Consider the following 12,359-nt stretch of genomic DNA (forward strand, 5'->3'; position numbering starts at 1 on the left):
ACAATCAAAATGTTTCCAAAGAAGGTGAACTCATACATCGACGATCTTTGAATCTTTGTTTACGGCGCACGCTCCGCAACGCAAAGCATGCTGGGCTCTGCTGTCATGGCTGCATGACAACATTATCACATGAATTAGCAACTATTTACGACTACGTATTTGCTGCTACATTTAAATCGCTGGTGTAAGCTGGAGAAACAAGGACAAGGTACTGTACAACGTCGTACTTTATTGAATCCGATCGATTATTTAAAGCGTGTTGTTTTGTTGAGCATTGTTGTTGTTAGCTTATTAGCGAAACGAAACTTGTGGTTTCTAGTGAAATTAAATCAAAACAAAAGCAAAAATGATTTATACTCAGTCGAAGTCAATACTCATTCGAAGTCAATGTCTATCTCGCAGGGAGGGAATCATGGCTGGGCCGAACAAAGCACTCGAGTTGCAAATGCAAATGCGGCAGAATGCAGAGGACCTGCAAAGCTTCATGAGGGAGCTCGAGACTTGGGAGGCTGATATGAAGACCAAAGATGAGCAGTTGACGAGAGGGAAGCAGGGGGACGCTAAGGTTTGTTCTAGCTAACAATTCCGTACATGTATATTTTAATATTTTATGATATTAGCAGCGTTTTCCTCTTTGTTTTGCAGTCAAAAATCCCTCCTGTGCGTAACAAGGATTACAAAACACAAATTAGGGCAAAGAAGAAAATGAAGATGGCCAACGGTGACTCCAAAGTAGAGGAGACGGACAGCAAGAAGCCATCAAGGATCAGATCGAATGATTATAAATCATGGGACAAGTTTGATGTGGTCAGTCATTTGTTGATTAGTATGAAATAGCAAAAGTTTTTGACTCACCTCAGGGATTTGCAACAAAAAGGAATGTTTTAATTTTTTGTTTTAATGCTAGGCCAAGGCTTTGGAGGAGGTGGATAAGGAAGAACGTCCCACTGAATCAGAATTGGACAAAGCTGATCAGGAGAGAGCTTTAGCAGAGAAACAAAAGGTAACAGCCACCAAAGATGAATTGAAATAACAAGTTCCCAAATAATAACACCACTTCATCATCAGGGCAACACATTTTTCAAAGAAGGCAAATATGACAACGCCATCGAGTGCTACTCCAGAGGAATGGCTGCGGACCCTTACAATCCTGTTCTTCCTACGAATCGAGCCACAGCCTTCTTCCGCCTCAAAAAGTATGCATTCACCTTGTTAACTGTTTCAGTTTTCATGGACGCTAACGGATATTTCCTATTTTTAGGTATGCTGTGGCCGAGTCAGACTGCAACCTGGCCATCGCTTTGGACAGTAACTACTTTAAGGCGTATGCACGACGAGGAGCGGCCCGCGTTGCGCTGAAGAACTACGACGCTGCTTTAGAAGGTGTTCCACTATCTTCTTTTCCTTTCGGCTTTTCCCTTCAGGGGTCGCCACAGCAAATCAGTTGCCTCCATCTAACCTTGTCCTCTGCATCCTCTGCTCTCACACCAACTACCTTTATGTCATTTTTAACTACATCCACAAACCTCCTCTTTGGTCTTCCTCTAGACCTCCTGCCTGGCATTTGGAAACCCAGCATCCTTCTGTCAATATACTCACTAGCTCGCCTCTGGACATGTCCAAACCATCTCAGTCTGGCCTCTCTGACTTTATCTCCAAAGCCTCTAACTGTGTTGTCCCTCTGATGTACTCATTCCTGATTATATCCATCCTGTTCACTCCCAAAGAGAACCTCAGCATCTTCATCTCTGCCACCTCCAGCTCTGCCTCCTGTCTTTTCCTCAGTGGCACTGTCTCCAGACCAAACAACATCGCTGGTCTCACCACAGTTTAATAAACCTTTCCTTTCATTTTAGCTGAAACTCTTCTATCATACATCACACCTGAGACGTTTCTCCACCCGTTCCAGCCTGCCTGCACACGCTTCTTCACTTCTTTTCCACACTCTCCATTGCTCTGGACTGTTGACCCTAAATACTTAAACTACTCCACCTTCTTGGTCTCTTCTCCCTGTAACCTCACTCTTCCACTTGGGTCCCTCCCATTGACACACAGATACTCCGTCTTGCTAAGGCTAACCTTCATTCCCCTCCTTTCCAGGGCAAACCTCCACGTCTTTAGCTTCTCCTCCACCTGTTCCCTGCTCTCACTACATATCACAATGTCATCTGCGAACATCATAGTCCATGGAGATTCCTGTCTAACCTCATCTGTCATCCTGTCTATTACCATAGTAAACAAGAAGGGGCTCAGAGCTGATCCCTGATGTAGTCCCACCTCTACTTTGAACTCCTCCGTCACACCTACAGCACACCTCACCACTATCTTACAGTCCTCATACATGCCCTGCACCACCTGAACATACATCTCTGCTACTCCAGACTTCCTCAAACAAAACCACAGTGCCTCTCTGGGCACCCTGTCGTAAGCTTTCTCCAGATCTACAAAGAGACAATGCAGCTCCTTCTGACCTTTTTTGTACTTCTCTATCAACATCCTCAAAGCAAATACTGCATCTCTGGTACTTTTTGGTGGGTGGGGGGGGGGTCATGAAACCATACTGCTGCCCACAAATGTTCACCTCAGTCTAGCTTCAACTACTCTTTCCCATAGCTTCATTGTGTGGCTCATCAGCTTCATTCCTCTGTAGTTGCCACAACTCTGCACGTCTCCCCAGTTCTTAAAAATGGGCACCAGCACACTTGATTCCTCAGGCATCTTCTCACTATCCAAGATCCTGTTGAACAACCCAGTCAGAAATTCTACTGTTACCTCTCCTAGACACATCCATACCCCACAGGTATATCATCAGGACCGGGTGCCTTTCCACTCTTCATCCTCTTCAATGCCTTTCTCATTTCATCCTTACTAATCTTTGCTACTTCCTGGTCCACAACAGTCACTTCTTCTACTCTTCATTCTCTCTCATTTTCCTTATTCATCAACTCTTCAAAGTCTCAACTCCTTCCTGAAAGTCATACAACACTCTTCCTTTTTCAGCTTCCACCATTTCGTCTTCTGCTCTGCCTTTGCCGTGTTTGTCTTCCTCACTACCAGTCATCCTACACATTACTAGCTGTCTGGCTACACTTTCACCTACCACTACTATGCAGTCGCTGATCTCCTTCAGATTACACCGTCTACACAAAATGTAGTCTACCTGTGTACTCCCACCTTCACTCTTGAAGGTCACCCTATGTTCCTGCCTCTTCTGGAAGAAAGTATTCACGACAGCCATTTCCATTCTGCAAAGTCAACCACCATCTGTCCTTCTGCTTTCCTCTCCTGGATACCAAACTTGCCCATCACCTCCTCATCACCTCCTCATCACCTCTGTTTCCTGCACCATGTCCATTGAAGTCTGCACCAATGACAACTCTCTCACTTCTAGGGATGCTTTGTATCATTTCATCAAGGTCCAACCAAAAGTTTTCCTTCTCCTTCAGCTCACATCCTACCTGTGGCGCATACCCATTAACAACATTGACCATCACACCTTTGATTCTTAGCTTCAGGCTCATCACTTATCTGACACTCTTTTTACCTCCAGGACGTTCTTAACAAACTCCTTCACGATAACTCCTACTCCATTTCTCTTCCTATCTACACCATGATAGAACAACTTGAACCCTGCTCCTAAACTTCTTGCTTTGCTCCCTTTCCACTAGGTCTCCTGAACACACAGTATGTCCACCTTCTTCCTCTGCATCATGTCAACCAGCTCTCTGCCTTTTCCTGTCATAGTTCCAACATTCAAAGTCCCTACTCTCAGTCTTAGACTCTTGGTGTTCCTCTTCTCTTTCCTCCTACGAGTACACCTTCCTCATCTCCGTCTTCAACCAACAATAGTCCAGTTTTCACCGGCACCCTGCAGGTCAACAGCACCGATAGCGGTCGTTGTCAACCCGGGCGTCGACCAATGGAAGTCATATATTTGATAAGTTTGATTTGGCCAAAGTTTTACGTCGGATGCCCTTCCTGACACAACCCTCTGTATTTATCCGAGCTTGGGACCGGCACAAGAAGACACTGGTTCCACTATGAACCCCTCAAAAGCACAAAAATAATAAGTACTGTATGACTATGTAGATTCTGCAGTAGAAGGAAGATGTTATAAGTTGTAAAAGATTACAAAGAATGCATGTGACTTTCTTGAGATGTAATGCAAAAGTTTGTGCACAGATTACCAAACTGTCCTCAAGCTTGACCCGGGCAACCTGGAAGCACAGAATGAAGAGAAGAAAATCAAAGATGTGAGTTTGATTGTTTTTTCATGTTCAGTGGTACTTTGACTTAGTAGTGCCCCAACGTACACATTTTTAGTTGACGGCAGTTAGCTTCACGATATCTATTCTCCATCAGTCAGATACCGGGCAATTAACGTACGCTTTGTGTTTTGTGCAGCTTTTTGGACAGATTTCATTTTTCTACCAATGGGTCTGAAAGGGAAAGTCAAGTCAAAATTTTCCTTTACAATATGTTCTATGAGTCCCTACCAGTCTAAACATGCTATTGTGATTAATATTGCATTTGTTTAATATGTAATAATCAGCAAAACTCATCTGGTTTTATCCGTCTCAGGGTGCGGCCATTTTGTCTGTCACTTGCTGTCGACTGAAAATGACAATACAAGAACTCTGACCATTTTGCTTTGTCAGATGCTTGGAACTCAAGAGCCAAGTGAGAGAATGTCGCCTCAGGCAGATCCTGCCGTAGACCCGGAGCATCAAAGACTGACCGAGGAGCAGCAAAGACGACAAGAAGCGGTTGTGCAGAAAGATAGAGTAAGAGTCCTTCCCCAACATGGCTAGCTTTATCCGCTCCATCCAATTGTATCTCTTTGGGTCCAATACAATAGAACACTGCACAATATGCCAAGTAGCTAGTATATTAGCAAGCAGCTACACATATAAAGTTTGTTTACTTTGTCGTCTTCCAGGGTAATGCTTACTTCAAAGAGGGCAAGTATAACGCGGCCGTGGAGTGCTACAGCCGAGGCATAGAGGCCGACTGCATGAACGTGCTGCTGCCCGCCAACAGAGCAATGGCCTTCCTCAAGCTGGAAAGGTAAGAACAATTGCGGCCTTTTCCATTTGATGACGCAAAACCACATCAGTGTTATATCAGGTTCAAGGAGGCGGAGGAAGACTGCGCCAAGGCCATCGCTTTAGACAGCACGTACTCCAAGGCGTTCGCACGCCGAGCCAACGCCCGAGTCGCTTTGGGGAAGCTGGAGGAAGCCAGGAAAGGTAACACTTAAACTTTCTATAGATCTATTTAAACATAAATTTATGTTGGCCCAAAACTGCCAAGATAAAAAATAAAAATTAAATTGGAAATAAAAACAGATGCGAAAAATATAATTAAAAAATAATCTAAAACATAAAAATAAATAAAAAATTTAAAATGGAATTCAAATAAGAAAAATAAATAATAATTATAATAAAAAATAAATGCGCAAATACAAAATTAATATATACATAGAATTAAATATTTATCAATAAATAAAAGCAATCTGCTCTCATTTATTTCATGTTGCAGACAATGTTAGCATGAAATGAGTCATGAAATGTTATTCAAATATATATATGTATTTATTTATTTCCATTTATATTATTTTTATATCTTTTTATTTTTACTTTTGTTTATTTATACATTTTATTTTTGCATTTTTGGTCCTCCATACAAATTAACCATCTCAAGAAATAAAAATATTACCAAAATATTTTTTTGCAGATTTTCAGGAGGTTTTGAAGCTGGAACCAGGGAACAAGCAGGCCCAGAGTGAACTCCAAAAACTCCAATTCGTACGTTTACACCTTCTCCTCCTCACTTTAGACATCTTGTGGGTTGTTGCTTTTTGCTGAATCCTGTTGTTTGGATGCTTGTATTATCAGGATGATGTTTCCAGTGGCCTCCTTCAAATGCCTGATGGCTCTCAGAGGAGAACAGTGCAGCCAATAGACAAAGCGGCTCACCTGCGCTCCACTGTGAGTGAAACATCCTCTCATCTCTTTTTACTAAAAGGAGACGTCAACCGCAAAGTTTTCTTTACATATGCACTTTTATTTAACTTGTCTACTGCCATTGACGGCGGTAGAAGTCAAAGATCCATTTTAACTAGGTGGGAAGTGAAAGGGTTAAGAAACACTTTAAAGAAACAACTAAAACTAATAACAACAAGATTAAAACTAATTATTTAAAACAAAAATAAAACCAATAAAAACTAACAAACTTGCTCTGAAAATGAATTAAAACGAACTGAATTAAACAAAAAAAATAATTCAAAGTAGAAACTCATGAAAATTGCGGAACTATTCTATGCCTGCTCAGAAGCCAATGAGGCGGATCGACATCGAGGAGATCAGCGGCAAGGTGACGGTACCTGATGAGGCGAGGGACCTCGAGCGTGAGTCCTTGCCGCCGTCGCCCTGCACAAAGATGATAAAGATCCAGGATATGACGGCCTCCCACTCGCTGTCATCCGAACAGTTAGTTGAACCATTTTGATGAAGACACTTTAAATCAGAATTTTTTTTAGCAAACAGACACATTTGAGAACTTCACATTTGAGAACCAAACTATTTGTACGCATTGAGAATCTTTCATTCTTTTTCACAGCAGAGCTTCAACGTGTACACAAGCCAAACAGAAGCATCCAGAGAAAAGCGTCCCTCCTCCTGAATCATCACACAAAGCCACCTCGATAAGCCTCCCGCCCCCACCCAGCAAAAGTTTCCAGCTAGAAGCCGACCTACGCATGATTGGAAAACAGCCGGACGTGGTGTACAGATACCTCAAGGTTGGATTTAGTCAACAAAACACCACTCGAAGCCAACAATCAATCACTAACTGTTTGATTGTGTTTTTCAGCAAATTAAGCCAGAGGCATATGCGCACATTTTCCAGAGCTCCCTCGAACCGCACATCCTCAGTCAGATCCTGGAGACACTGCGGGATTTCTACATCCAGTGAGTCTATTTAACATCAACTTGTATCACCTTACACATCTCAAGGCGCCGCCGAATGTGTGTAACTCATTAAATGCCAAGGGCCACTTAAGAGGTCCATTAGAATCAAAAAGCCAAGGCTATATTTTGTCGTTTGATGTTTTTTTCACTAGGATGATAAATTGATAATGGGTCTGATATGCTTCCACTTTCAGTTGCAAGCAGTTGAGTAGTAATGAGCCAAACCGCCAGCAGAGGGTAGTGGTGCACTATTTTAGAGTCTACTCAGTTGTATCATGGCAGCCACAGCACAGTCAAGAAATTTAGGCATATATTCCAACATATTCGTGCATGTGTATCACAGATTATGTGTTATCATAGCTAGCGCAAGTATGTGTCATAAATGAGAAAAGTACAACAATCGTTTAGTGTATTCTTTCATTTGAAAGATTCGATATAAAAATAATCACCACAAAATTCTGCGGGTCTTGAAAAAGAAGTCACAATGCTCTCAAATAATTTCTGGCACTTTACATTTATGTATAATCAATCTGATAGTTTATTGTAATACAGATTAATGTATTGCCTGTTGTGTAAATAAATGGAAAGAGAACCTTGAAAAATGGTAAATTGCATATTAAATTGCAACATGGGGGGGGTCGCTGTTAAGATTAGTTTTCAAAATCTGGTATGCTATAACATGAAGTATGGCCTTGACTCAATCAAAGTTGGGAAACACTAAATGACACGAACTTCTGCATGTGCAGGAATGAATCCGCGTCCGTCACAGCGGACATCCTCCAAAGTCTATCGAGCGTCAGGCGCTTCGACACGGCCGTCATGTTCATGTCTTCCTTGGAGAAGAAAGGTGAGACACATTTAACTCCATCACTTCCCTTCACTTGAATTTATATTTATATATGATTTTTCTCTCCGCCCCACTCAGTGCTTAAAGAAGTGTTCGACTTCCTCCGTAAAGCGGATTTGGACGCACCGTCTTTTGCAGCCCTACAGAAGAAATACGGCGTGTGACCTGTTCAATGGAATATAGTTCGAACACATGCCTCAAAGGGAAGAAAAAAAGTATTTTGGAACTTGTGAACTCACATTCTTTTGCACACCTAAACAAGTGATGCAAAAAGCCACTTCTGTTTCATTATTAAACAAAAAGACATTTATTAAAAAATAAGCCGTATACTAACATGTTCCGATGTGTTCAAAAAAAGTTCCTCCCACGTTGCGAAAACATACTTGTAGGTCCATTGATGACTAAATAGTCCATAAGTTTCAATGTGAGCATGAATGCTCGTTTGTCAATAATTGCAACTGGCTGTCAGTCAGTCAGTCCAGGGTTGAGTACCTAGTCTCAATTTCTACATTAAAGTGATGTTTCTCTGGAGTCCTTGGGAGGCCTGAAGGTCAGTATTTCCGTGACCGTGTGTCCTGCAAAAACAAAGCATTTCTCACGTGGGTTCATCTCCATGCCACGGATGTTTGAAGGGAACGCACGCTCACTCGCTCTTACGTTTCCACTGATCGAGCGTCAGGTCCGTGTTGTCTATGGTTTGGTCATACGGCTGCGCCTCCGTCTCCTCCTCCGTGTCGCGAAAGTCGGCGAAGAAGGGAAAGTCCATGGCCTCCGAAGCACTGGCCCGCTCCTCGGGGTCAAGGAGCAGCGTCTTTTCCAACACGGACACAGCTGCGATGCAGAAAATAATGTCAGATGTAAAGTTTTTTTAATGGCAGTTTATGAACTGAGCTTGTTACGAACCATGTGAGCTTGCTTTGGAGAAAATGGAGTGCAGATCCTTTTTGGGTACTTTTGACAAACCCCTGAGGTAGTTTTTGGCCTGTTGGGGGAAATGTGGTATTAAGGATTTAAGTATTAAGACACCCCTTCATTCAATTTTATTCTACTTTATTCTTATTTACCTTAAATGTAATTTTACTTTATTTCTAGTTCTGTTGTTTATTTTTAATGCAGTCTAATTTGATTTAACATTCAGTAAAAGTTTTTTTTATACTTTAGTTGTAGTTTGTAATTAATTGTCGTGTAGTCAACTTAATTTATTCAAACCAAGACTCAAAAACAAATCCTTCAAAAATAAATTCAATTTGCTTCCATAAAAAAAAACATCAAACAGAAAATAATTGAATATATAGTAGTGCTGCCCAAGTTAAAGCGTTAACTAATTAATTAATCCCCCCACACACACACACACAAAAAAAATATCGCATTAATCATGTATTAACGCAGATTAAACACACAATAAATTTCTTCTTCTTTTCATGACATAATTTAATGTAATTATTTCTCTGAACTAATGATATAAATAAGACATTTTTTATATTTCTGTGCTTGTAACTTTACAAGGAAGGCTTTGGTATTGGAAGAACTGTGAAAGCTGAGTTGCAAATCCTATCAGAGTACTGTAATTCCCAAGTGTCCCAATACTTTTATCCACACAGTGTGCATCAGGCATCCACACTTACATCTTGGCTTTGTAGCTTCACCACAAAGTCGGCAGCCGGCGTTCCAGTGATCTTCATGATTTCTCGGAGTTGGTCCAAGTCTGGCATAAGCACGAGGTCAAGGTTCACATTCTACTTAGTATGCTTTCCACCCTAACTCATAAAAAAAGGAACTTAAACAACACTTTCATACTAATTTCCGCTGGATACGATCATTGCCCTTGAACAGCGGCTTCCCCAGCAGCATCTCCGCCATAATACAACCAGCGGACCAGATATCCACTGGGGAAAAAATTATACAAAAATAAGATACAGGTTTAAAAAGAACAAAGAAAAAGAAGCAAAACTAATATAGAAAAGCGCAAAAAAACCTGCTTGTGTGTAGTGCATCCAGTTGAGAATGACCTCGGGAGCTCGGTACCAGCGCGTCACCACATAGCCCGTCATCTCTGCATCGGCCTGCCTCGCCAAGCCAAAGTCCAGAATCTGAAGTGGTCCAAATAATACTACCTTATTTATTCTGTAGAGCGCTGTGTGTGAAGACCATGTACTGTACCTTTAATTCACAGTCTGGGTTGATGGCTAGATTTCCTGGTTTTAGGTCCTGAAATGAGTTACAATACAAGATAAACTGGAAAAGATTGACCATTAGCTTCCAATGGATGTGTGAGGCAGCCTAACAGCATAATTGTCACTTTGAACTCAATTCAAAATATCGATTCAAATACAAATGTCATCCAAACCCGATCCTAAAATAAAAAATATAATTACAACATTATTTTGTTATTTTATTATCAATGTATTATGATTATAATACATTGTGATCAGAATTCCCTGAGTTTTGCCTTGCAGGCATGAATTTGATCAAGTATCTCCTCTCCTAGAACTCACTGGAAACGTATCTTCTGTTTTGAGGTGAGAAAGTTAAACAAAGCAAAGTCTCTAGTGTGGGAATTTGGATGACTGGACGAGAGGAGGGAGAAAGAGATCGGACCCCACCCCCAAAAGTCTGAAAGGTCAGTCACGCACCCTGTGGATGATCCCTGCGGAGTGGATATACTGAGGGACAAAAAAAAGACATTGATTGTAGTTTGGACATTTTGAGTGAGAATGACAACTTTTGACATTGAACGAAGGCTGAGGCACTCACCTTGAGTCCCTTCATCATCTGGTAGACAAGGAACTGAACTCTGTCCTCTGATAGTCTCTCCAGCTTCATTAGTTTGCCCAGGTCAGTACCCATGAAGGGCATTACCAGGTAGCTGTGGGATTAAACGATAAAATTAAAACATACTTATGTATGTATGTATGTGTGTATATATATATATATATATATATATATATATATATATATATATATATATATATATATATATATATATATATATATATATATATATATATATGTATATATGAAGAGGCAATAGGGAATTAGAGCTTACAAGTCTCGAAGTTGGTCCAAGGAAATGTCCGCTGCAAAAACATCAAGTAGACCAATCACCTACTCAAGAGAAAAGAGAATGAATCTCATTGCTATGTTTGCTTTGAAGCCGAATGAAAGTAATTTGATTGATCTTACATTTTCATGCTTCATGTGTTTGAGGAGGCGGAGTTCCCTATAGGCCCTCTTAGCAAAAAGTTTGGACTGGAAGGGCCGGTGGAGCTTTTTAATCGCCACCTGTGAGCCACTACGCCGGTCCCACGCTGAACTGAAACAAACGGTACAGTCGAGTGATTCTCAAAAGTCAGGGCTCCCTCTAGTGGTTTGCAAAATAATCACTCAATTAAATGTGCACCTGCACAATGTTAAAGGCTTCAACTTAAAAAAAATCCATATTTAATCATATTTAACTTTTAAGTACAATAGAGATACATTTAATCATTAAAAACAGTTTTTTTTTTAAATATTTATTATTGCACGGTGTCTTAAAGCTTTACCCTCCCTGCAGTTAAACACCAATGTCAGCTGGAGAAAAGTTCTTTGACTTTAAACAACAATGAGCTGGGGGTGCTTTTCTTTGTGGAACCCCCCATCCACACAACACAATGCAAAGTGGGAGTCCCTCATTGAGCCAGCTGTGTGGGAATAGGGGGACCCAACTTGGCTCAAAAGTCGCTGAAATGATCCAACTCGTTGAAGTAATATAAACATAAATCAGTCTTTTGCAGTCAAAATTGTAGTTGTTTGCTTCAAACACTTACAATTTTGCACCAATGAATGATCAGCAGTTTTAGTGGTCCTCACCAGACAGTTCCATAAGCGCCCGTCCCAACTTGTCTCAAGTCTCGATACCTTTCCGGGACTTCCCACACGGTTCTGTTGACGTCCTGCCAGTAAAATCCCGTCCTGGACCCTCGCAGTGCCATCCCAGAGAAGTTGGAGGCCAAGAGATTAATGTGCTTGGGTTCTGCTGTGTCGGGGATGCTCATGGGAAAGAAAATCCAAACCGTCTGCTGATAACTCCAGGAAAAGAAGAGCGTTTGAAAAGTTTGGAGGGCATAATACCTCCAGGGGTCTTCACAATCTCCCACCCCACCCCGCCCCCAACTCAACACACAGGCTCATCTATTGTGACTGTCGGTCGCCCTGGGCAGTCTGTGGGTGTGTCTGTAATGTGGGACCAACATCTGTCCTCGCTATTCTGTTTTTACATCTAACCTCACAAATCAATTGATACACAAACACACACATATATATATACATATACACATACATATATATATACACACATATATACACATATTGCCCATATGGGCAAAAGCGGTATTTTGTCTGAAGAAAGACCACATTTCCCAGGAGGACCAGCACACAACATTATGAAGTTCTGATTTCTCAGTGGCCTGTGGACTATATATTGCTACCACGCAAATTTCCAAACATTAGCATTATCGTCTTAGAATCGGAAGCTACTTAGCCTAGTCCAGGCCAATGTTGAT

General features: G+C 41.3%; 1 protein-coding gene and 1 pseudogene across 2 annotated transcripts; one reads left to right on the plus strand and one right to left on the minus strand.

Annotated features, from left to right (window-relative positions):
* The first annotated feature begins 45 nt into the window (after nt 1-45).
* On the plus strand, nt 46-8,349 carry rpap3 (RNA polymerase II associated protein 3). Of its 2 annotated transcripts, none has more exons than XM_077544638.1 (17): nt 46-208; nt 403-565; nt 646-807; nt 908-1,003; nt 1,069-1,196; nt 1,262-1,383; nt 4,183-4,253; nt 4,659-4,784; nt 4,940-5,067; nt 5,128-5,249; nt 5,737-5,807; nt 5,898-5,990; nt 6,334-6,491; nt 6,622-6,802; nt 6,874-6,971; nt 7,718-7,818; nt 7,897-8,349. In XM_077544638.1, exons 2-17 carry the CDS (start codon nt 413-415, stop codon nt 7,980-7,982), a joined length of 1,896 nt encoding a protein of 631 aa, XP_077400764.1. In that variant the 5' UTR covers nt 46-208; nt 403-412; the 3' UTR covers nt 7,983-8,349. The 2 variants fall into 2 exon arrangements, with proteins under 2 accessions (XP_077400764.1, XP_077400765.1); XM_077544639.1 differs by having other exon boundaries at nt 6,625-6,802.
* Nucleotides 8,167-12,134, minus strand: LOC144035163 (mitogen-activated protein kinase 12-like; annotated as a pseudogene).
* Nucleotides 12,135-12,359: the final 225 nt, after the last annotated feature.

The sequence above is a fragment of the Vanacampus margaritifer genome, chromosome 15 (genome assembly GCF_051991255.1).
Source record: "Vanacampus margaritifer isolate UIUO_Vmar chromosome 15, RoL_Vmar_1.0, whole genome shotgun sequence".
NCBI lineage: Eukaryota > Metazoa > Chordata > Actinopteri > Syngnathiformes > Syngnathidae > Vanacampus > Vanacampus margaritifer.